Genomic DNA, 24,590 nt, shown 5'->3' on the forward strand with positions numbered 1-24,590 from the left:
CAGGTGGCGTGACATCTCTCAATGAGCAGAGGCAAATGCTCGTGAGCATGGGGTGTTCTGCTAGGACTAGCTTCTCACCCAGGTGTACGGATTACTAATGATCTCCCAGCTATCTCATCTTTAGACTTTCCCCCTCCTTCCACCATCCCTATGCAGTGCTGACTTCTTTTTCCCTCCATCTCATTTCTCCTCTTTTTTTTTTAACCTATGAACTTCTTATTCAAATATAACTTAAAGGATTGCATAACCTATGAAAGTGTGTGATGAAGTTTTACAAAGTGAACATACTCAGGTACCCTGTACTCAGATGGAGTAACAGAACCCCAGAATCACAAGAGACCCCTTCCAGTGACTACCCACATCCTTCCCTCAAAGGTAACCACAATTCTGACTTATAACAAAACAGAACTTTTGCCTTTCTTATAGCTCATATAAGTGGAATTATGCAAAAGAATATACTCTTTTGTGTCTGGCTTCTTTGACTCAGCATTCCTTCTATTTTGTTCTGGCCAATTCTCATCCATACTTAAATGCCAGAAAATGGTCTTTGTGCTAGTCTTCATCTCAGCCCAGATGATGGAGAGGAACTGGCTACACAAATATCAGGTGGCGGCACAATTCACAATAAACCTCAGGATGAGAAGTTTCTCTGGCTGGCCCCGTGGGGCTGCTGCTGGAGAATGGATGGTTTCCATTGAGGGCTGTAATGGAGGAGGGACAGCACTTGCCCTGCGCTATTCTCCTAATATTTCAAGGAGAGCGAAGCTTAGAATTGTTAAACATTCCCAGAAGGGACATAAATCTCATTTTAGCGTGTTTCGATTGCAGGATGAAATGGCTTGTTTTCTTGGCAGTTTTTATTTTTCCCTCTCAGTCCCCTGCCCTCTGGTTCTCCGGCTCACAGGCGCGTGGCTTCCTTCCTTCCTTCCTCTCCTGGACTCTTTCCCTTTTGGCAGTCACATCGCTACAGAGTTCAGCCCTCCTCTGGACCCAGGAGCTTTTAGCTAGTCTTGGACTCAGGAGATACAAGGGATTCTGAAGATTAGCTGATTCATTCTACCCTTCGTTTTTTGAAGTTTTAAAAAATCAAGATATGATTTACATATAGTAAAGTGTACAAGGGCTTCCCTGATAACTTAGCTAGTAAAGAATCTGCCTGTAAGGCTGGAGACACCGGTTAGATTCCTGAGTCAGGAAGTTTCTCTGGAGAAGGGCTGGGTTACCCACTCCAATATTCCCTGGTGTCTCAGACGGTAAAGAATCTGACTGCGATGTGGGAGACCTGGGTTCGATCCCTGGGTTGGGAAGATCCCCTGGAAGAGGGCATGGCAACACACTCTGGTATTCTTGCCTGGAGAATCCTGATGGACAGAGGAGCCTGGTGGGCTACAGTCCACAGGGTCGAAAAGAGTCAGACACTAGTAAGCAACTAAGCACAGCACAACGTATGCAAATCTTAGCATATAGCTCAATTAATAAATTAGTCTTCACATATGTAGACTGCCACATAACAGTCATTTAATCAAAATCTAGAACATTCCTAGCACCCAGAGGTTTGCTCATATTTTTTCCCAGTTGATCTCTCATTCTCCCCTCCCTCCCCCGACCCTGCGAACCCTGTTTCCTTCTACCACCAGAGATTGTGCTTGCTTGTTCTTGAATTTCAGATAAATGGAATCATACAGCATGTGCTTTTTCATGCCTGGCTACTTTTGCTCAACATCAGGGTTTGGAGATTCATCTATGGTGCTGTGGATATCTGTACTTTGTTCTTTTGTTGTCGCTGTTGCGAATAGAGTATCATTTACTTATCTACGTTTCTTTTCAAGGACGTTTGGGTAGTTTTCAGTTTGCCCCTATATTAGTTTGTTAGGGTTACTTAACAGAAATTTAGTTTCTCACAGTTCTGGAGGCTAGAAGTCCAAGGTCAAAGTATCATCAGGGTGGGTTTCACCTGAGGACCTCACTCCTTGGCTTGTAGCTGGCCGCCTTCCTTTTGTGTCTTCACACAATCTTTCCTTTCCTTTGTCTTTTCATAAGGACACCAGCCATGTTGGATTAGGGCTCACCCCAATGACTTCATTCAACTTTACTACTTTTTAAGGCCTTATCTCCAAATAGAGTCACATTCTAAGGTACTGGGAGTAGGACTTCAATATATGAACCTGGCGGGGTCGGGGCGGGGGTGGGGCGGGGAAGTGGTGGAGAAAGAATAAAATTCAGTCCCCAACAAGCTGCTATGAATAAAGCTGCTATGAACATCTTGGTATGGTTTTGTACATGCACCATTGTCCAAAGTGGTCAAACCAATTTACGCTCCCATCATCATTTGTAGATCATGAGCTTGAAGATGCAGAGCAGGCAGAGGAAGCCCTGTCCCAGCTTGCTTCGGGAATTTCTGAAATTCTCCAACATGTTACTTCATTCAATCATTCAGTTACTCATCAAAAAGAATTCCAAAAACCACCTGAGGCTCAGGTCCTAGGCTAGGCTCTGAAGTTAAGTGGTTAACAAGGGAGATGTGAAACTTATATTCCATTTGTAGCAACAGAAAATGAACATACCAGCTAAAGAAGTAATTGCAGAATGCGGCAAGTGCTAGCAAAGAAACAATGGAAGCTGAGTTAGAGAATAAGGGGTTGGGGTGGAGAGGGTAAAATCTCCTTTAAATGGGTTGCTCCAAGGGCCTTTCTCTTACATAGAGGCGAGCCCTGAAGGGATGAGAAGGTGGCAGCTGGACCAAGGGCCAGGGAAAGTGTTAAGGCAGGAAAAGTACTAGCCTTGAAGTAGGAACAGCTCTGATGGCCGGGAATGTGCAGGAAATAATGGTTTGTGTAACTGGAGCCAAGTAGACAACATAGAGGAGAGACAGTAGATGAAGTCTAGAGGTCAGGCCCAGACCATTCACGGCTCACAGCTCATGCGGAAGTGTTTGGATTTCATTTTATGGGCAATGGGAAACCATTGGAGGGTTTCAAGGAAATGGCAAACAAAATCCAACTGACATTAACAACTATATTGTAGGGGGTATAGGGAGGAAGGAACAGGCAAATGGAAGGAGCAGCCTTACCCTCGCATGGGGTGAAATGTCAGTAACTTAGACTTGGGAGGTGGCAGAAGAGAGATATTGAGCTGGCCAAGAAGTTTGTTTGGATTTTTTCTGTAACATCTTATAGAAAACTTGAACAGACTTTTTTGCCAATCCAATATTTTGGCAGTAGAGCTGACATGACGTGGTGATGGGTTGAATGGGCCTGTTGAGAAGTGAAGATGGATCAAGGACGACTTCTAGGCATTGAACTTGGGACCTCCAGACAGTATGAAAAGCTCTTTCAGCTATAACCTATCAATCCTAGATTGTACATCCTTGTCCATCTCAAGCCTCAGAATATAGTAGGTGTTTAATAAACATTCTTGAATGAATAACTGATGCCATGCATGAATGTTTTAGCACATGAATCGGTTCGATAAAGGTTTTTTTTATTGAGATAAAATTCACAAAACATAAAAAATAACCATTTTAAAGTGTACAATTCAGTGGCTTTTAGTACATTCACAGGGTTGTGCAACCATCGCTTATGTCTTGCTTCAAAACATCTTCATCACCCGCCAAGGAGATCCTGCACCCAGTGAACAGTCACTCGCCAATCCCTCCTCGTTTCAGCCCCAGGAAACCACTAATCTACTTTCTGTGCCTCTGAATTTGCCTGTTTCTGGATGGTTCATAAAAATGTAATCATACAATAGGCATACTTTTGTTTCTTCCTCAGCATAATAGTTTCGAGCTTCATCCACATTGTAGCATGCATCAGTAGCTCATTACTTTTAATGATGGAATAATATCCCACTGTATGAATATATCCCATTTTGTTTACCCATTTATCTCTCAGTGGACACCTGGGTTGTTTCCACCTCTTGGTTATTGGAACAACACTGCAGTGAGCATTTGTGTAACAGTAGTTGTTTGGATGCCTGTTTTCAAGTCTTTGGGGTACATGCCCAGGAATGTGGTTATTGGCTTATATGGTAATCTGTATCCAACTTTCTGAGGAAATGTCAAATTGTTTTTCAACAGGTCAATAAAAGTTTCTTGAATGCAGAAAAGGAACAGTAGGTGGGAGGCAGGGATGAGGGCTTTTCCGGCCTCCACAAGCAGAACTGGACTGTGCCATTTGCAGGCTGTGTAATCTGGATCAAATGACTGAAGTTCTCTGGGCCACCTCTTCATCCTCAAAGTGGGGAAAATAAAATTTTTCTCTGTGAGCCGAAGGACATGCTTTTTCTAAAGTTCTAGGCACAGAGTAAACCCCCCAAATTAACTAACTGCCTTCCCTTACTCTGACCTTAACCATACCGCACTAGGCTCTTGATTCTACCTGGCCAGGGGGCCAAGTTCAGCCGTGCTGCAAACTACAACTCCCAGCACGCACTTCTCCCGGGCAGGCTCTCCCAGCGTGGTGCGCATGCTTTGGCAGACGTGGCACCGGGAACTCGGAGGCGGGGAGCAATTGGGAAGTGGCGGCGGCGGTTGCACCCGGCGAAGCTGCGGTCGCGGGAGCCCGAGTGGGGACCGGAGCCGGCTGGGGGCAGCGGCAGCAGGGATGGCGCGGGTCGTGCCGGCGTGGCTGCTCCTGCCGCTGGCGGTCTGGGTGAGGCTGTGGCGCTGGGGTTCGGGCCGGGAAGGCACGTGCGCCCGGCGTGCAGGTCCAAGCTCCCTGCTCCCGGGGCTTGCGGGGAGATGATGCCTCCGGTCGCCTGGGTGGAGGCATGCGTGCTGGACAGGCGGGGACCCGGTGGCTCTGCGGGAGGCGGCGGGGCGGTCGCCGTGCCCTCCCTGCGGAGTGCTTCGGCGCTCAAAGGTCGAAAGGAGCCCGGGGTAGGGGAACCCGGGGGCGCTGGGAGATCGCTGGCTGGGGGCTTGAGCGGTGGACAAGACTTTATGGGGGTGCAGGTCAGGGCGCGGCCATGGGCTAGGGCGGAAAGCCGGTGGCTTGCGGGGGCACTGCGCCCCAGACTCGGGGCCCTGCACCTGTGTGAGTTTGGGGTAGGAAGGGGATGTTTGGCACCTGCACTGCCTAAAACCTTGTTTTAGGACCACCTAGTTCTTGGTTTTGGCCCTGAGCAGCCAGGAAACTGCCGGCCACCACGTGGACTGCCCTCCCGAGCAGCCCCCGCTGGCCAGACTTGGCTGGGCCGGGTGGGGTCGCCGGGGCGGGGAGTTCTGTTCTTTTACCCAGCTGAGGCTGGCTGGAACCTCAGCCACTTTCTGGCTTGTGATGCGGCCTATCATTTTAATGTAGGTGACTTAGTCTCCTCATCCGTGAAATGGGGACGCTTTAGATACCACTCTCCCTCCACCCCCCGCACGGTTGCCAGGATGATCGGATGACAAATCGGAGGAGGAAGCTCTAAATTTCGAAACCCTACAAGAGGGGAGGAGGGACGGGCCAGGGTTATGGGAGTGTGGGATCTCCGGAGCAATTTGCTACCCTTGGGGTTGAGGGTGGAGAGTGTACCTCAGGGCATCGCGGAGAGAGGTCGGAATGGGTGTGTCCACAGCCCCAAGGGCCCGGGGTTGGCCCTGGTGTTCCCGTGGGTGTGTGATAGGGTCTCCTTCCATACCTCTCTCGTAGTTTCTGGTCTCCCTGATTATAGGACAGCTTTGGCTCCTTTTCCTGAAGCTCCTGAAGAGAGACTCCTGCTGCTGGCACTCTTTCCAACCTGGATTTTCCAGTTTTGTTTTTTTTTTCTTTTGGGTGTGGCAAGGATGCTGGACAACGAGTGAGGAGAAAAAATGGAGTGTGGATTGAGTTGTTTTAAACACTTCCAGCTCTCAATACTGTGCTCTTCTGGGATCACCAGTGAGGAGTGGCCCCGTAGTTTCTGGTTGTCTGAAAGTGGGTAGAAAAGGAAGCTGCCCCTGCCCCTCTAGATCTGTTTCTCCCTTTCGGAAGCGGGGCTGGAGGAGCAGTGTCACTTGCCCAGGTCTGTTTAGGCTTGTCTGATGCTGTTTTCATTCTGTTCCCTCAGCCAGTTGGCCTGGGTGGTCTCTGGGCCAGGCAGGGCTGCTGGACTGTGCAGAGGGGGCCGTCTCCAGTGCCACCCCGGAAAGGTGTTTGAACTCAGTCTGTTTTAGGAGGTCTACTTTCTTCTTCCCCTTTCTTTTCCCTCTTGTGAAAATGAAAGACTTGGGACTCTGACCAGAAAGAAGTTTCATTCAGCAAACATTCATTTATTGGCTGGCACTGGGTTGGATTTGGGATGGAGGGCAAAATACACATTTCTGCCCTCCCGTGTTGCCCTGAGTTGGGCAGGGAAGTCAGTCTTGTGGGCAAATAAAGACAGAGGAGTGAATACCCACACTCGAAGGTCTGGGAGCACCACTGAAGGAGAGCTGTGCATTAATTTAGAGGGAAGGTCAGCCACGACTTTCCTGAGAGGTGCGTTGAGCTGTCAGGAGCGAGTGTGGGAGTCATCTAGGCAGCTGAGATCTGCTGATGCCCTCCACGGGAGGTGTGGAGAGTGGGTAGGTTTGCTGAGAGCACTAGAACCTGGGAGTCATCAGCAAGAAACTGGCATTTTCTCCTTTCCCCAAGCCCAAGATTGGCTTAGCAGGTGTGAGACTGAGGTGTAGAGTCAGTGACAAGTGGTGAGTGGACACCAGGGTGCCATGCTATGCTAAGTTGGTTCAAGTGTGTCCAAGTCTTTGCGACCCTATGGACTGTAGCCTGCCAGGCTCCTCTGTCCATGGGATTCTCCAGGCAAGATTACTGGAGCGGATTGCTGTGCCTTCCTCCAGGAGATCTTCCCAACCCAGGGATCAAACCCATGTCTCCTGTGGCTCCCGCATTGTAGGCAGATTCTTTACCACTGAGGAAGCCCGGACACCAGGATGGGCCTCTGTAAACATAAACTGTGTCCATGTGATAAGGGTTCCCCAGCTCCTGGGACTTGATTGAGTTTCTTTGTTCACTCAGTATTTACTGAGAGCTGATATGTGCAGGGCCCTGGGCTGTGACCCAAGAAACGCAAAGAAGTGTGAAGGAGTCTACAGAGATTCATGGACAGTGATGTACACACATCCTGTTTTTTACAGTAGCAAAAATATGCAAGTGGCTTTCATGCTTAACAATAGCAACATGCTTAAATGACTTGTAGCCCTACCCATACCATGGAAAGTGATGTTTATAAAGGATGTATGTATTTACTAGAATGCTGGATTTATTTTCAAAATATTTTATAATGCTTATGAGGACTACCTAAGGACATGAAAAAGTACTTGTATATGATAATTAGGGGAAAAGCAGGATACAAAACGGAATCCCAGGGTGGCTGAAGCTAGCTACAGAGGCGAGGGATTAGCCGAACATCCAAATGTCAACAGTGATTGCTCTGGAAGGTGGAGCTGTGGGTGACTTTTGCTTATTTTTTTGTTTATGGTTTTTTTTTATATTTCCCAAGTTTTCGTGAATTTAATGAATGTGCATTAGCTTTTAATCAGAAGTTAGTAAAGGAACTTAAAAAAAAAATGTTTCTTTGGGGACTCCCAGTCTTCCAACACTGTGATGTGGAAAGAGGTGCAGTCAACACTTGGACAAGTTGGTCCTAGCCCTTCCAGTCTGGGTGTCTGTGCCTCGGGCCTGCAGCTGGGGGGGCCAGGCTGTCCTGTCCCCCACCCCTGCAGCTGCCTGGCCCTTCATGCTGCCCCATTTAGCTTCCCCCTGCAGTCAGCCCTTCCTCAGGCCGTCCATGCTGACTGTCCTATAGTCTCCATCCAGAACTTGGGAGAACGCAACCTCACCCTGCTCAAGCGTCTCAGTGTCAGGCTGAGGCCTGGAGTGGGCCTGTGATGACCTTTTCACAGGTTCATAGACAAATGGGAAAAATAACAACGGTGAATTTTTTTTTTTTTTCATGATTCTGAGTATTTCCAGTTAAAAAACTTAATTTCTCTGGCATGGTATCCATATTGAGACGGTGCTGGGGGAGTGGCTTAGAGTGTCCTTTTGGAAAAAAAGATGAAAGCAGTGATACTGTATTGTGAATTTTTTTTAAAAGGCTTCGATTGATAAAAATCTAAATTCAGATATGTATGTTATATACATAATATATTTTAAACATATTTTAAAATATATATTTAAATTATATTTTAAAATATATCCTGCTACTCTGTGAGCTTCAGAAGTCTGAGAACTATTGACCTAATTCAAAATTCTCTGATTTTATAAGAGAAAAATGAGGCTTTGAGAGAGAAGGGACTCACCCACGTGAGGCCGCCTAGTTTGTAAAGACAAGGCGGTGTGAGAGCCAGGCTCCTGAATTACAGATGGACATTCTTCCCACTCCATCTATGTCATCCAGCTCCCACCTGCTTCCTTCCACCCACGCCACTGCCCAGGCCTCTGTCCCTGAGGGTGGCATGAAGCTCAGAACCTGGTGGGACAGGGGGCAGAGGTGCAGGGAGCAGCAGGTGTTTGCCCCGTCTCTTCTGCAGAGCTTTTAGTATATATATATTTAGGTTCTACACCATTATATATTTAATAGGCTCTTGTGGGCTGGCCTGGGGGCCTAATTGCCAGTTATAATACTGCTTGGAACCTGGAGTGCACTTTTCCCACAGAAATAAGCACTTTGCAGAGGAAGTGTTGAAACAGAACTGGCACCTGAGTTGGGGGGATGGCCAGGTGCCTTATGAGTGGCAAACAGGGTGCTGTGGATCCTGTCCAGAGTCAGCCTCTGGGGCACCCAGCGACCAGAGAAGGGCCCTAGCTTATGCCTCACAAGGAGGGCAGACCCTGAGCTCTGTGACAGTGGGGATCCTCTGGGTGCTGGCACCTTGCCCAAACCTGACATGCAGTCATCCCTGGTCCATATTTGCTGAAAGGAATCAGTGTTGCAGGCAGGGAATCCAAGACAGAATTGTAGGCAATGAGGAGCAATGGACGATGCTAGATGGACAGAAGGATTTGAGTCTGGGGCTGGGGAAATAAGACTAGAAAAGTGAATCCAGTAAAAAAAAAAACCTTAGATGCCTGGCAAAGCTTTCAGGACTCAAATCTGTAGACAATGGAGAGACATGATGAAAGTTGCTTTTTTTAATAACAAGAACAGTGAGGCCACAGTGCAGGGTTGGGTTGGAGCGGGAGAGACTAGATTAATTTTCCCAAAACAACACTTTCTTCCTCTTACTTTCTTCTCTGTTATCTACAAGATGAAGTCCAGTGTGATGTTATGGAAAGAATATGAGCTTTTAGCCACACTCAGGAGCTGTGTGACCTTGGGCCCTGCCTATTTTCTTGTTGTCAGCAGTGGTGATAATACCCATTGTGCAGAGTTGAAAGGATCAGAAATAATACAGGGAGCACCCAGCATCGTGAATGGCACATGGGCACACCCAATAAATAGGAGCCGGCAGGCACCTCAGGTGGTTGGAGAATGGGTGCCAGGAAGCCAGTGAAGGGCCAGAGGGGCTGTGAGTGGAGGCTGTGAGCCGTGGGTAGGGGGCTGTACCATGATTCTTGGATTCTTGCATCATGGGTCGCTGGAGCCGAGGTCCCGATGACTCCTTGCCCCTCTGCACTGGGCCCTTCAGAGACTCCTGATGGGTTGGAGGTGTGGGTGTGTGTACACAGAAGGGCTAAGAGTTTCAGTGCTCTGCTTTTCCCCTTTTTTCTGAAAGTGGATCCTCTCTTGAGACTGGAGATACCAACCACACTGCCTCCCTGGAGGGTTTGCCCCAGCTTTGTGGTTTTGTTCTGTGAGGCTCTTGTGTTTCCCTTGGTGGTTGTAGTAGATTTGGGAGGCTGACAGTGGACCAGAGAGTGACCCCCAGGGTGTAGGAGAGCCTAAGTTCTTCTGCATCACCAGACTTTGGTGGTCTTCTTGCCCTCCTTTCGTTTCCCCCACACCTGGCATCTTGGCAGGAGAGAGAAGGAGCACTGTGCCTTGCCCATCTTGCAGCACTGACCTGAGTCTGTGGCTTCCCATTTGACCTGTCGACGAGAATCATAAAACACCTGGTACACTGTAGAGGGCTTGCAAAGTATTGCGGTATATCTCACGTCTGTGTAGTTCCGTGTCCCACACAAGCTGGGTAAGATAAGCTGGTTGAGTACTGTTACTTCAAGAGAGGGATGGGTAAGTTGAGAGAGAGTGGGGAGAGAGAGACCATTGATGGGCATGGCCTGGAAGGGGAGGGCATAGAACAGATGAATGGGTCATCTGACTGAGCAGCCTCCTTGGCAGGTGCTGTTTTCTGAAATAGCAGCACCAGTCATTTACCTGGGGTGTCCGTGATCCTTGTTCTTTAGCTCCCTGATGGCCTGAATACAGGAGGCAGGGCTGCAGCCAGGCTCTCACTGACCACCCTCCTCGCCCTTCTCATCACCCTCCCTGCAGGGCTCTAGGTAACTGTCCCCGTTACTCCCTAGGTAATGTCCATCAGGGCCTCATTCCATTCACCAGTTTACAATCACTTCTAAATAATGAGCTTTGCAGTTATGTGGTGAGGGGTGGGGATGTGGGGTTGGAATAGCCTTTTTGCATCTTTTTATTCCCTGAGATCATACTGAGCCCCCAGCTTGGATGTGTGCTCTGTGCCCAGATGGCCTGGTCATGAGCCTGTGCCCGGCTTCAGGGTTTCCTGCTCCTCACAGCTGGCCGGGGCAGGAGTAGAGCATCCATCACTGCAAAGAATCCCACCATTCCTCTAACCCCTTGGCATGAGCAGATGTCTTTAATTTGTGAGCAGATCCTTTAATCCTTGCCTTGGAAGGTATTAATGGAGATCGAGGTCAAGGGCTTACGCTGGGGCTTAAACATAAGGGTGATATAGCTTCTGAGCCAAGTCGTGGGCTTGGCTGGAAAGCTCTGCTCTAGGGCCAAGTAGGGCAGACTCCCGAGGAACAAGCAGGTTTGCTGTCACCAAGGAGTCTGACCTGGCTGGGTCCTGGGCAGGGTGTTGTACATGCTCCTTATTTCAAAGGAACATGGACCACCATTTGCATATTACATATATCATGTTCATTCATTCCACAGATCTTTTTTTGTTTTTAACAGATACCTCATGAGACTCTTTTATGAGCCAGACATACTGTGCCAAGGCACTGGGGACAAACTGATAAAAAGGATGGATACCATCCCCTCCTCCCATTGCCTGGTGAGAGGCCACTAATTTATTATTTAATTCAAGTAGGAAGTGCTAGAAGGAGGGAGATAAAGTGGTTAGAGCAACAAGGGTCCCTACCCTGTTGCAGGGCGTCAGAAAAGGCCTCTCTGAAGACTTATGGACCCTTTCTCAAAAAAATGTTTTTAAATGTATAAAACAGTATGCATAGGATTATAGAAGAAACCCATGATATTGAAATAGTTATCAAAATATTTTAACAAATTGTGACAAAATAGTATGTATTTTTTTTTAATGCATCATGTAGGAAGATCTAGTGACAGAGTTGATAATTTCTGTAAATTGTAAGTAGTGATGAGCGTAGATGTCTGCAGCAATCCTCTTGTGCTGAGAAGATGTGATTTCTATTGGTGACGAAGTCACGGACATTGTCAGTGCTACTGTGATTGGTTACCTACATTCCTAATAAAGGGAAGACTAAATTTCAGTGAAATTAGTGAAAATAAAGATCTTATCCAAATTCACAGACCCCAGTGTAAGAAAAATTATCCTCAAGCTTGGAAATTAAATATGATTCCGTGACTTTCTACTGTCACGCTGGAGCATTGTCTAGGAAGCCCACCTCAGGGGCATCCAGTGTTTTAGGGATTGTCACTGTGTTTTTTATTCCTTAGGACCCATACTCTGTAAACTTAGACAGGATGCAGATGATTTCTGTTAGGGAAGAGAGATTCTTCAGAATATTAACTGGCTTGTTATCTCATTTAGCAATCATATCATACTTTTTTTCATCGATCACATTTAAGTTTCTTATAACATCTTTTTTTAAAGAATTTGGCTGTGGGCTTACAGGATCCTAGTTCCCCCAATAGTGAATGTTTAGAGTCCTAACCACTGGACCACCAGGGAATTCCCTATAACTTCTTAAAAAAATATTTTTATTAACCTTTTCTTTTTCTTTCTTACATCCTCTTTTGACCTAGCTTTGTCATTTTAGTGGGCCCCTTATTGAGTTGATAACACTTTGAAATATGTTCAATCTTTGCATGAAAATCGGGCTTTTAAATTTGAAAATTATGCTGGATCCCTGTTGAAGAGCCATGGAGTGAGCAGGATGTGAGGCTGTGGCACTCAGAAGGGAGGTCTGGATGGGGATGTTAATGTAGGGGTGCGGCTCAGGTGGGGTACCCCAGGGCACGGCATAGGGCAGGTAGAGAAGATGGACTGAGTGAGCCCCCTGCGGAACTTCTGGATTTGCAGGATGGTGGCAGTGGATTTACAAAGAAGACAGTAAGGGTTGTGGGAGAGGTGGAAGGGAGCCCAAGTGTGTTGTGCCGGGGCTGAGCAAAAGGAGAAGTGGAGGTGCCCGTCGGGTCAGCCACATGGAGGTCATTGCCAAACCTTCACCAGAAGCCTCTTTGGTGGTGGGGGCAGATCTGAGGATGCTAAGGACTGCTTAGACGGGGAGGAGGGAGGTGGAAAATTCTGGCTGTGAAGGAGTGGGGAGTGGTATGGGGTCCAGAGAGGAGGTTTTTGAAAAATGGGTTAGTGGCCTTCCAACCCAGCTGTGACTCCGACCGCCTTAAAGAGGTATGTGTAAAAACGGATTCTTGGGCTCTCCAGATCCACAAGATGATTTTCTTCAAGGATGAGGCCCAGGAATCTATCTTTCCAGGAAGCTTTTACTTACTGCTGTTGTGCAGCTACAAACCAGTGACGTTTACAAGCTGACATTAATTTTACGTGGTGGACAGTATCTTGCCAGCCAGAGTTGCCTCTTTGGGCCGAGTGGCATGACAACTTCTGCCCATGATAAGAGCCACATACACCAGTGACATTGTGAGACTCACTCGGCTGGAGCGTGTGCCGTTTTTGCTTTTTTCTGTGGGCAATGAGGGAATTGTGCACAACAGGTAGCAGAGAAGAGCTGGCTCCCGCTGTCCTTGAAGCTCTTTCCAGTTGGTTGTGCTCAGTAGCTAGATTGGAAGGGGAAGCCGACTTTCTGGCCTCTCGGGTCTTGTTTGGGTGGAGCTCTGGGGAGTGGAGAGAGCTTGAGGCACACCAGTGGGAGGTGTGTGCATTGACAGGCAAAGACAAGAGCTTGTGATCTGTGCCTGGAAGACCTCTGAGTCCCGGTTCTGCTGCTTTAGGCTTCACCTAAGTTGAGTGTCTTTACTTCTTTGAACCTCAGTTTTCATATCTCTAAAGTAGGGATAGTACACCTCCCACACCGATTGTTTACAGCAGGTTTTCAAACATTTTTACTGCAATTCCTGCAAGAACAGTTTTGCATTTCACATTTATAACCAAGTACATATATCTATATATGAACATAACAGATGCAGATTTCTCACTGAATTGGTCTTGCTACCAATGTACACACTGATGGTTCCTTTTTACTGTTATTTAAAAAAATGCTGGTGGTAACCCACTGAGGCGATTTTATAACTCTGCTCTTGGGTTAAGGCCTGAGGGATAGAAAATACTGATTTCAACTCTCAGCTTTAGGGGATTGAATGAGATACTGTATATCAAAGCACAGATGTATCTCATGGGTCATGAGCCCTTGAATTGTTATTTTCTTTTCAATTAATGGAGCTTTGAGACAGGGTTGGATTTCCGGAGTGGGAATTCACCTGCTCTTCCTCAGGCCCTGCTGCCTACTTCTCTGCTTCCTCCTCCAGCTCTTCCTCGTTAGCAGGCCTGGCACACCAGGCTGGCAGCAGCCCAGAGCCCTCTTGGCTCTTGAAGAGGTTTTCCACAACATTAAAAGCTTTAGGGACTTAAGTCCTGGTTAAATGCACTGCAGTTGCAATTTCAGGATAAAAAAACCCTGTTTTTATAAGCTCTTGGATCAGTCGTCCTGCCCCCGAATTGTTCCTTGTTGACAGCCACGTTTGTGCCACGGAAAATGGGTGGGAAACCTGTGGAGCCCACGTCAAAGGTGTGGTTTTTAAAGGAAGCAAAATATAAGACATACCCTGGCTTTGCATTCATGGGAGCAAGTGGTGAGATGTGTGTGGCTCTTGGTCTTCCCACTTCACCTTGGGTCCAAGTCAGAGCTCTTTTACCTACTTGCTGGGTAATGTTGAGCAAGTTTCTAACTCTTCATCTTGGCTTCCATATCTATAGACTAGGTATAATGAAAGTACCTACTTAGTTCACTTATCAAGAGAATGAGCTGGGACAGTCATGTGAGCAGTTTTGCTGGCTCCTGGGCACACATGAACACTCTAAACTCACAGCTCTTGCAGTGATCATGGCCTCGTCCCCAGACCTTCGGTGTTGGGATTAAAGAGTCCTCTCGGGATTAAAGAGTCCTCTCTTGGGTTGGGTTCCATCCCAGCTGAGCGCTTTCCAGTTTCCCTTGCTTTCTTTAGCGCATTTAGCTCCTCAGCTGCAGCTAGTCAGGGGTCCACATTCCAAGGGCCAAGCTTCTGTCTCCCACACACACACACGCACGTGCCATCCAGGCAGTGTTCATTTTTATTTCAAAGGCTGCTGGGTGGTGGACTTTTGAACACTGGGAAGTATCAGTGGTGAAATCTTCAAACTTGGTTTGAGGTCAGGCCTTAGCTCCTTGTGAAGAGGGTATTTAGCCATGGTGATTGGTAACAGATGCTTCCAATTTGTCCATTTAAGGAGCATAAATTACCTGTCTTTAAAAATGAACATTTCTCTCTGGCTCTCTTTTTCTCTCTCGTCAGAGCCATTCTAGGTATGCGTTGCATGCAGAGTTCTCTGCAGATTCTGCAGAATAGTTCTTATTAAAAACTACACAGCGTCAGGTGAACAGAGGAGCCAGCAGTCAGTCCGCTCAAAGTGAAGAGGGGAAGAGAAGCACTGCTCTTGCTTGGGAAGGTGCCAGTGAACGCTGGATAGATGGTCGAGGGTATCAGGAGGCCTGTGAAAGAGGAGGGGCAGTATTTGATTGTATTCTGGGCATCTGGGCATCTCTCTCTTTTTCTTTTTTCTCTTATTTTAGGTGTTTTTTCCCTAACTCTAATTTTGAGAGAGAGAAGAGCTGCAAGAAGAGTATAAAGGATTTCCATCTTCCTTTCACTCGATTCCACAAATATTAACACTTTATCACATTTATCATACTCTCCCTCTGCATATATAAAGTTTACAGACACTTTTCTCCTTTGTCCCATAAACACTTTATTGTTTCTTAAGAGGTAAGGACATTCTCTTATATAACCAGAGAACAACAGTCAAAATCAGGAAGGTAGCTCTTGGCTTAGGACTTGATCCAGAATCACATGTTGGAATTTGAAGTTAATTGTCACATCTCTTTAATCTCCTTTAATCTGGGCCACTCTCTGTCTTTGTCTTCGGGCACCTTGGCATTTTTGAAGAGTGTCCCTCAATTTTGTTTTGGATGATGTCTCCCTCCCTTCAGTACTGTCTGTCAGGAAACATATGTTCATTTGACCCATTCCTGGTGGTGTTAACATTGGTCCCTTAGTTGAGGTTTCTGCCAGATTTCTCTAAAGTTGCGTTTTCTTGTAGTGGAGAAATACTTGGAGATTGCTAATTGTTTCCATGATGGTAGCCAAATGATGGTAATTTTAAAAAAGTATTTGTATCAGGCATGCCTATTATGGTTAGAAAAATACACAAAGGAGAAGAATAAAATCTATTCAAGGGCAAAGCCTTACTTTGGTGAATTTCTTTTTCTTCCGGTCATTTTCTTAGCATAATTGGCTGTATAGTTGTAATCATACCATGTACATTTTAAATTCTGTTTTAAAAACTTAACATTAAAACAAATATCTTTTCACTGCACAATCTTTGAAAACATCACTTAAATTCCTGTTTCCTCCTGTCAAGTGGTTTATTCTAAGAAACGGTTCCCCCGATGTTGGATGTTCAAGTTGTTTACAATTTTTGACTCTTATGAGTAGGAATGAGTGAGTCACATATGTGTCAGAATCTCTGTGAATTTCCTTGAGACACATTCTCAAAAGTGGAATTACCACGTGGAGGAGCAGAAATGCTTTTAAGATACTTGATTAATTGTGCCAAATAGCTTTTCAAAAGAATTGTACTGGCTTAAGTCTTTGCCAGCACTATATGACAGTTGGGTGTCATATTTTAAGAGATTCACTAATGGTGTTTCTCAACTTTTTTTTTAAAACTGTGATCCCAAAATCAAAATTTGTGTTGAGATTAATTTCCTGTATTTAGAATTATGAAAGCATAGATATTTATTTCCAAAAGTAAATTATAGTGTAATATGGCATGTTACTCCCTTCAGGCTCTGCCACCCCACTCCTGGCCTTGGACTAGCTCTGGGAACTGGGAGCATGGGTGTGTCTAGGGCAGACCATTCAGGACATTGAGGGGCTTGGGGGCACATGAGGATTGGGGAATTTCACCTGCAGAATCCTAAGAGTGAATGTGTTTGCTGTCTTCAGAGTGTGGTAGGCTGGCAGAATGGCTTGGGAGGGGGAGGGATTTGAACTTTCTAATGACTGGAGCCATCCAAGATGAAATGGTAGGACATGGACTTCTGTGCATTAACACGTTTAGTTTCCACAGCCTTCCGGACTCCAGCGTGCTGAGCAGCCTCAGGAGATTTTGAGTTCTTGGCTCTGGAGGCTGGAGACGGCATGGAGAAATGTCGAGAGGAGTCTTCTATCTGGAAACCAACCAGCCCAGCTCAACTCTGAGGGATGTCCTGGCCTGTTGGTCTCCTGCAGTGGTCTCTATTAATAGTAAAGGGCTGAGGTTGTGGGGAAACTGAAGAGTTATTGGTTTTTCTTTCATTTGTGGGGTAGCCATCACCAGGTGACCAAGATAGTTGGGATGGGAATAGGCACAGTGAAACTTGAGTAATTAGGAGGAGCACAGTAAATCAAACCCTTGATAGTCTGTCTCCTTCCTTGTAGCAGTTGATCTAAAGTATAATGCATGACTCGATGCTTTAGATGCTTTGAAATATCCCAACTGGAGTAGTTGTTAATATTTCTTTCTAGTTAAAGTTTCAGGAGGCACTCAAGATCTATTTGGATGTGTGCCAGAAAACCCAGAATGATAGTGCCTCAAAGAATAAAGAGTGCCTTTATTCCACTCACACAGAAGTCTGGAAAGGGGTGTTCAAGGGCCAGCATATTCCTCTGTGGTATCATAGTCCCAGGTGCCTTCTATTTTGAAAACTCTACATCTTTAGCAAGTCCTTCCACCTCATTGTCTCAAGGTGGCTGCTTGAGTTCCAGCCATCTTTCCAGATTCTAGGGAGCAGAAAGGAGGAAGGGAGTAAGAAAACTCTTAGACTGTCTGTTAGGGACACTTCCTAAAAGTTGCTGCATAACACTTTGGTTTACATTCTTGGGGCTGGAATTTAGCCACAGGGCCATACTTGATGCAGGGAAGACTGAAAGGTTTGACTTTTAATGTGGGTGGCCACATGCCCAAGGCAACTCAGCAGTTTCCTCTTGAGCTGTGATTACCTCACTGTACTTCTCTGGTGGTGGTCACTAGATGAAGTTTGCAGAATATCGTAAATGTAAACGGCACCCCACTCCAGCACTCTTGCCTGGAAAATCCCGTGGATGGAGGAGCCTGGTGGGCTCCAGCCCATGGGGTCGCTAAGAGTCGGACACGACTGAGCGACTTCACTTTCACTTTTCACTTTCATGCATTGGAGAAGGAAATGGCAACCCACTCCAGTGTTCTTGCCTGGAGAATCCCAGGGACGGGGGAGCCTGGTGGGCTGCCGTCCATGGGGTCGCACAGAGTCGGACACGACTGAAGTGACTTAGCAGCAGCAGCAGCATAATTGTAAAGGACTTTGGAAATCACTTTCAACCCCTTCATTTTACAGAGAAAGACACAGAGAAGGAGGCATGGCTTGTCCAAAGCCACACAGGCAGTAAATATCAAAACCAGCACAAAACTTGGGTCTCTGACTCTTTCTACCAAACCTCTAGCTCTCAAATACTCAGCCAGCTGGGGTTCTCTGAACTGGGGTTCAGGTCATCTGTTTTTAACCTTATTCCTGGATCCCTTTACCACCAGCTTTCTAAGAGTCTAGACTTAGATTCTGACATTTCAAAACTATTTTGAGTGAGATGTGGGCTACACTAAATTAAACCAGTTTCTTCACAGCTCCAAACATAAGAAGGCTATCTTTTTTCCAGGTGACAGAACAAAAAGAAGGTCAAGTCCCACCTCCACCCTTTTTCCTAAATGTTAAACTTCTGTCCTCAACTCTTCTTCCTTTAGCAAGTTGCTTTTACATAATTGAATACCTCTGGCTTCATGATCTGCATTGAATGGTAAATCTGTAATAACAGACAGCCTCCTGGGCTATAGAGAATGTGAGGGTGCTGGCATGTACCCCAGAGATCCGGAGCTTTTTAAAGCTGAGGGTGTAATGTGGCAAGGCCTGATCCTGTTATCTTCCAGAATTGCATGACTCTGTGTCTAGTCTGGTGGGTGAGGTTAAGTGAAGAGAGCGGAAGTTGTGATGCAGTATGTTAGAGAGAATGAGAGGAGGCGGAAGGGAGCCCAGATTCTGCACACACCTCTGATGAACCGCAGATCTGGGCTGACTGCCCCAGGGTCTTAAGAAGGGTGGCCGACAGCAGGTGTTCTGGGCTTGCAGGAAGTAGAGAGTTGGTGTAAATCCCTGCTGGGACCCTCCTTGCCCATTCTGGAAGATTTTGGCTTTTCCTGGCTGATTTGATTTCCCCCAACCGCGGGAAGCAGGTGCTTCTGGGAAGGGTCCACTTGAGGTGCTGTGAGTCTAGGGAGCTTGTGGGGTAGAGGTAAGCCACTACCTCTGGCCAGGACCTGGGAGGCCCGAGCTCTGTGACTTGACCTACTGTGTGACCTTGGTAAGTAAGTCAATCTCTCTGAGCTTCAGTTTCTTCATCTGTAGGATGAGGCTAGTGCCCACTTGTCCCAGAGGGGCAGATGGGCACAAAGCCAGGAAGGACCATCCTCCATGGTGCTGTGTAGCCTGTGGGTCTGGTTCGCTGTGTAGACGGGTGGTTATTCTTGCTGCTGACGCTGGATCTGTGTACGTGCACGTTTCTTCCTGCTTGGATGTGCTGTCCTGCCTGATTGCAGGCAGGGCCCTGAAGAGGAAAAGGTGGTGCTGGGTCTCCGGTTGTCCTTGCTCTGCCTGTGATTTGTCTCACTAATAGTACAAGGCTTGTGTGCTGTGTGCCAAGCATAACGTTAGGTTCTCTGTGTAGTTTAACCCCCTTGTTTGATCCTCAGCCAACACTGCAAGGCAGGTGTCAGTATTATCTTCTCCCCTTTATAGGTAGGGAAGTGACACTCGTAACCCCTCAGATCATCCTCCTGTAAATGACAGTGCCTGGATTTGAGCCCAGGTTTGTCTGACTCCAGACACAGTGCTCTTCCCATGTGTCTTGGGGGTGGTGAGACCACAGAGGGAGGAGAGCGAGCTTCTTGGCTGGAGGCCCCTGTGTCCGGCAGGCCCTAAAATGGGCAGACACCTATTCAGAAGGTGAGGGGAGAAACCAATGTCCTCGACCCCATTGCCTCCCCTGTAGTAGAGGGTGGGGGTGAGGATTTTGGGGCCTGTGTTCCCCAGCAGTAGAAGAAGGGCATGTCCTTCCCAGGTGTGTTCTGCCCTGCACCCAGGGGAGGATTTATGGGTCTCAGCCCAGCCAGTGGAGTAGTTCAGCCCTGATGGAAATACTGTGAAGGCTGGGGTTGGCGAGCAGAAAGAAAGCAATTATTGGGGGAAAGTCAGAAGGAGTTTGCACAGGCAACAGAAGGGGATTTTTTTCTCTTCTTCCTCCAAAGTGAAAGACTTAGGATGTAAAGAGCCTGCCTGCCTGCCTGCCAAACCCAGGAACAGCTCCATGGCTGGCTCAGAAGGTGGCTGGCTTCCTCCGCACGCATTGCCCTGTCCCCCTCTGAGGGCTTGACAAAACAGAGTTTGTGCATCACTAACACTGTTATTTTCGCCTTAGTTATTGTTATCAAGGTTTGTGGGTTGTGACTTGTGAAGTCTGCAGGAAGGCTCTTGGCAGGGCTATCCAGGGCTCCCTGGAGCTGCATCTTAACGCAGGGAAAGAGTGTACATGCTGGAAAGGTTGGGATAGACTGAAGCAGAGGAGAAAGGAGAATGCTACGTGGCTGGAGGAGAGTCCCCTTGCATTTAAAGGAGGGAGGAAAGGGCCGTGCTCCTGCCTGTCCCTGTGGTTGCTTGCTAAGGTGAGGGTCTGTCTGAGGCCATATATAGGGGCCTCTTACCCTCCTCAGAGATACTAAAGTGAGCATCTGAGCTCTTTGCACACCAAGTCCCCTGATTACCCCTGGATCTACCTATCCTGACTGTTTTCCTCTTGTTCCCTTTATTTCAAATCCTCTCCTGGCAAATCCTGCCTCTCCTGTGCCTACAAACGTCCATGCGGCCCCCCACCTTCGGTGGAGACAGCCCACCCTTCTCCCCACCCTGCGGCTGCCTGTGCTCCTCTGGCATGTGTGTGCTTCTCTCTGCAGCCTGGCCTCCCACTGCACTTGGCCCGGCCTTTGCCTGTGTGTCTCCTCCCTGGTCTGCCTTGATGTGGTACTTCCTGCCTTCTTCCCAACCTTTCTCCTGGTCCCTCCTCCTCCTCCTTACTTCTCCCTCTGGACCCTGACCTCTGAGACTTCACTGAGTCTCACTCTCCAGTCTGGAGGACACCTCGGTGGGGTATCTTGTCCACGTATCTGTGCCTAAGCTTATTGTCACCTTCCTCAATAGAGACAAAAGCCTCCTCTGCTTCTCCATTCTTGCACTTTTGATGCTTGTTCCATTTGGGTCATTTTGGCTTCTACTCTTCCTCCCTTGCTTACAGATGAATAGTCATTGAGTTCTGTTGTTTTTATCTCAAGCCTTGTGGATTGAACCATTTCTCTTTACTTGGTTGGCCCCCTGGGGAGTCCCTTCACCTCCAGCCTTCTGGCGACTGCCCAGTCTGAGATCACAGCCAGATGGGGCTTTCGAGCCAGGCTTTCAAGGTCCCACCCCGCCCACCCTGGACTGGCCCCACTGGCCCTCTCCTACCACTCTCCAGCCCAGACCCTCCCTGACTGCCCTGGGTCTGTCTGGTTTCCATGCTCCCTCTGGGTCTCCCAGGAGCTGTCACGGACGCCCCTTGTAACATGCTCCCAGGGAGGACCTCTGCAAAGGTCAAGAGTGTGGCAGTCGTGTGTGCCATGTTTCTTGTGTTGGACAAACATACCCTCAGGGCTTTCAGGGGGCAGGTGCTCCTAGTTTAGGGAGTGGAGTAGGGATGGGGCAAGGTGAGGAGGAGGTGGACCCTCCATAAAGAGTTCTTAACCAGGCTGGCTGCAGACAGTGCTGCGTTTAAGCCCCAGCCTCAGTGTATTTCTGGGAGACCTGAAGCTGTCTGCTGTGTGAGGGTGAACACGGGGGCAGAGGCTTTGGTGGTTTGTGTACTCTGAGAGTAGCTGTTGGTTAGAATGTAATCGTTAGGTGACCTGAGGGATTCACTGGGCTTTCTAGGAAGGAAGCGGTGGATAAGCCTTGAGACTTGGTGCTCTTGTGGTTTCTGCTGTGGACGCTTTGTTGTCACTTAGTCCAGCTGAATGCTGCTGAGCTGCCTGGGCAGGTGGGCACAGGGTCCGCCATCCCTTCCCCTTTCCTGACCCCCCAGTCCAGAAATGCAGGTGCCTCTCAGGAATGCTGATCTGCGGGTCAGAGTCCTGAGGCACTGGGCAAGGGCAGTTGTTTCTATTGACTACCCAGGTTATTTGAGGATTAAAAACAGCAGCATCAACATGTTTTTCCAACAGATTCTTTTCTTTTTTCCCTTTAACCATGTGCATTTTGTTATGGACCTTTCCGGAATAACATGTAATAATAAGGTGGAATGGACTTTTTGGTGCACTCTCAAAGCTGCTGTATGGAGGCGGGGGGGTCCTCAGGCATTGCACACATCCTGCCAGGGCAGAATAAAGGAAAAATCATTCCTGGACAGTTCCTTCTGATGGTTTTACTCTGTGGAGAAGGTTAAATTGCATTCAGTGGCAGATTATATTTAGGAACACTAGAGTATGGCACATTTCTGCCTTCCACGCTGCTGAGATGGAAATTTATATTATATATTACAGTAACTGATACTGTTAGAGTGCTGTATGATTTATAAGGCATGTTCGATAAGTTACCCCCTTTCATCCTCACAGCTGTCCCACGAGGGGAGGTATCATTATCTCTGCATCAGATGCGAAGCACTAAGTCTGTAGAAGGTTGAGTGATGTTACCTGGGCATCTTAGCTATTGAGTAGAGCTCAGACTCAATGCAAGACTTCTGGCTACAAAGAGGCAGTGGCCTAAGAGGACCTGGGGTCGTATAGAGAGACAGGGGTTCAGATGCTGGCCCTGCTTCTTATTAGCTATGCAACTTTGGTCAAACTAACTGATCTATAAGATCAAGTGCATTGGATAATCTGTAGTTGCCTCTTCTTACCACATTCCTCCATAACCCTCTTGCGGGGAGTAGGTTTGCAACATTCTGAAAGAGAGAGGGGAAGGTGCTGAGGGGGTAGAGGCCTAGAGAAGATGGGTGATCTCAAGGTTCAGTTTGTCTGCACCCTGCCTGGTGTCTCCTGGCGGAGCGTTTCTTATTCTGTCGCTCCAGGTGTTAACCGCGGTATTCTTTGTTGGCTGTGCAGGGGTGTGTTGGCCGGCTGTGTGGGTGAGGGGCTCTGCTGTGTCACAGTTCAGTTCAGACATTTAACAGCCTCCCCTTCCCTGCTCCTGCTTCCAGACCACCTCTCATGCTGCAGCAGTGCCTGGCACTTCCAGGGCCCAAGGTGTTCAGGGTTTTCTGTGGCAGCATTGGCTTGTTTCTTTTGGCTGGTCTCCTTAGACATTGGCTAAGTGGGGAAAGTGGAGAACCCCTCACCCACCCATTCATTCCCATCCTGAATGGGATCTCATTAAGAGGTGATCATACTTCTCTGTGGATTTGGGGCTTTGGTGCTTCTAGGCGGAATGGAGTTTTCACATTGCTCCACTGTGTGACATTTGAGGGCAGGGTAGGGTCCAGACCTTGACCTCCCAGAGAGGTCTTGATTGAAAGGGTGGCAGGAACGTCCATGCAGCATGCTTATGCACTCATGCAGCCCGTATGGCCTCATACAAAAAGTGCACGAGAGGAAGGGTGAGCTGGTGACTGGGATGGGCTGGAAGAGTCCCTGTGGGAGGGGTGCTACTTGGAGAGTGTGTGTGTGAGTGCTAAGTTGTTTTAGTTGTGTCCCATGCTTTGTGACCCTATGGAATGTGGTGCTCCAGGCTCCTCTTTCCATGGGATTCTCCAGGCAAGAATACTGGAGTGGCTTGCCATGCCCTCCTCCAGGGGATCTTCCTGACCCAGGGGTGGAACCCACGTCTCCTGCATTGGCAGGCGGCTTCTTTACCACTAGTGCTGCCTGGGGTTTGGAGAGGGGATGAGGCAGAAGGCAGGTGTCGGGTTGAGAGGAGGGGTGTACCTTATCCCTCCCCAGTCAGCTGTGCCTAGGGGCAATGCATCTGGGGGTGCTTCTTGTCCTCAGGCCGGCTGGCACTCGGGATTCATGGTCCTTGGCTTCTTGGTCCCCAGGTGGTCCTGCCGACGTGGCTGTCCTCCGCAAAGTTCTCCTCACTCATCGAGAGAATCTCTGACCCCAAGGACTTGAAAAAACTTCTCAGGACCCGGAATAATGTACTGGTGCTTTACTCCAAATCTGGTGAGTGCCTCTCCTGGCCTTGGGGCCATGGTCAGGGATGCAGTGGGATAGGAAGGAGAGGGGGCAGGGGTGGGAGGCAGAGACCCCAGGACTGAAAACTGCTCACCGAGGGTCCTGACAAAGAGGCATTAGTGCTCCCTAAGAGGTTATTTCAGTTCCCTTTTACCAGGCTTCCTTAGGAAAAGCCGCCTGGAGTCCCTCAGAGCCTCAGGAAGGAGACAAAATGTGTGTGAAGGAGGCCAGAGGACAGTGACCACCCAGGATGGACTCTCTGGCTGCTGGACAGCAGGCCAGCCCCACCAGGCCACACTTCACCGGAGCTGTGGATTAACTGACTGACTGGGCCAGCCCGTCGCCAGCCGAATTGCCCCAGGCATGGGGACACACACCCAGGCTGGCAGTCCTGGCCTTGCCTGGCCCCAGTCTGTCTCGCTCTGGGGTCAGAACAGGAGACTGAGTTTGGAGTGGGCTCCGTGCTCAGTGTGGGCTCTGTGCTCAGTGTGGGGTGGAAATAGCGGTTTGCTTCTTCTGACCTTGAGGCTGGAGAGGGCATCACAGACGGAGAGGTTTGCTCAGCTCTTGGCTGCGACTTTGAACATCTGACTTGATGCTGTTCCAGCAGAGTTAAGTGTTCTTGCTGCCCTCAAGGATGCCAAGTTTCCTGTGCCCCAGAGAAGCAGTAGCCAGTAGTCGGGGCCAGTTCCGGCACAGCTCTTTCAGCAGCTCATCCTCGACACCCAGC

At 48.2% G+C, this 24,590-nt stretch overlaps 1 protein-coding gene across 1 annotated transcript in view; it reads left to right on the plus strand.

The window, feature by feature from the left end:
• The first annotated feature begins 4,601 nt into the window (after positions 1 to 4,601).
• The window catches only part of PDIA5 (protein disulfide isomerase family A member 5), a 91,791-nt gene continuing 71,802 nt past the window's right edge, over positions 4,602 to 24,590 (plus strand). Inside the window, 2 exon segments of the mRNA NM_001163046.1 lie at positions 4,602 to 4,649; positions 23,722 to 23,848. Coding sequence (NP_001156518.1) covers positions 4,602 to 4,649; positions 23,722 to 23,848 — 175 coding nt within the window.

Source organism: Ovis aries, chromosome 1 (assembly GCF_016772045.2).
Source record: "Ovis aries strain OAR_USU_Benz2616 breed Rambouillet chromosome 1, ARS-UI_Ramb_v3.0, whole genome shotgun sequence".
NCBI classification, from domain to species: Eukaryota; Metazoa; Chordata; class Mammalia; order Artiodactyla; family Bovidae; genus Ovis; species Ovis aries.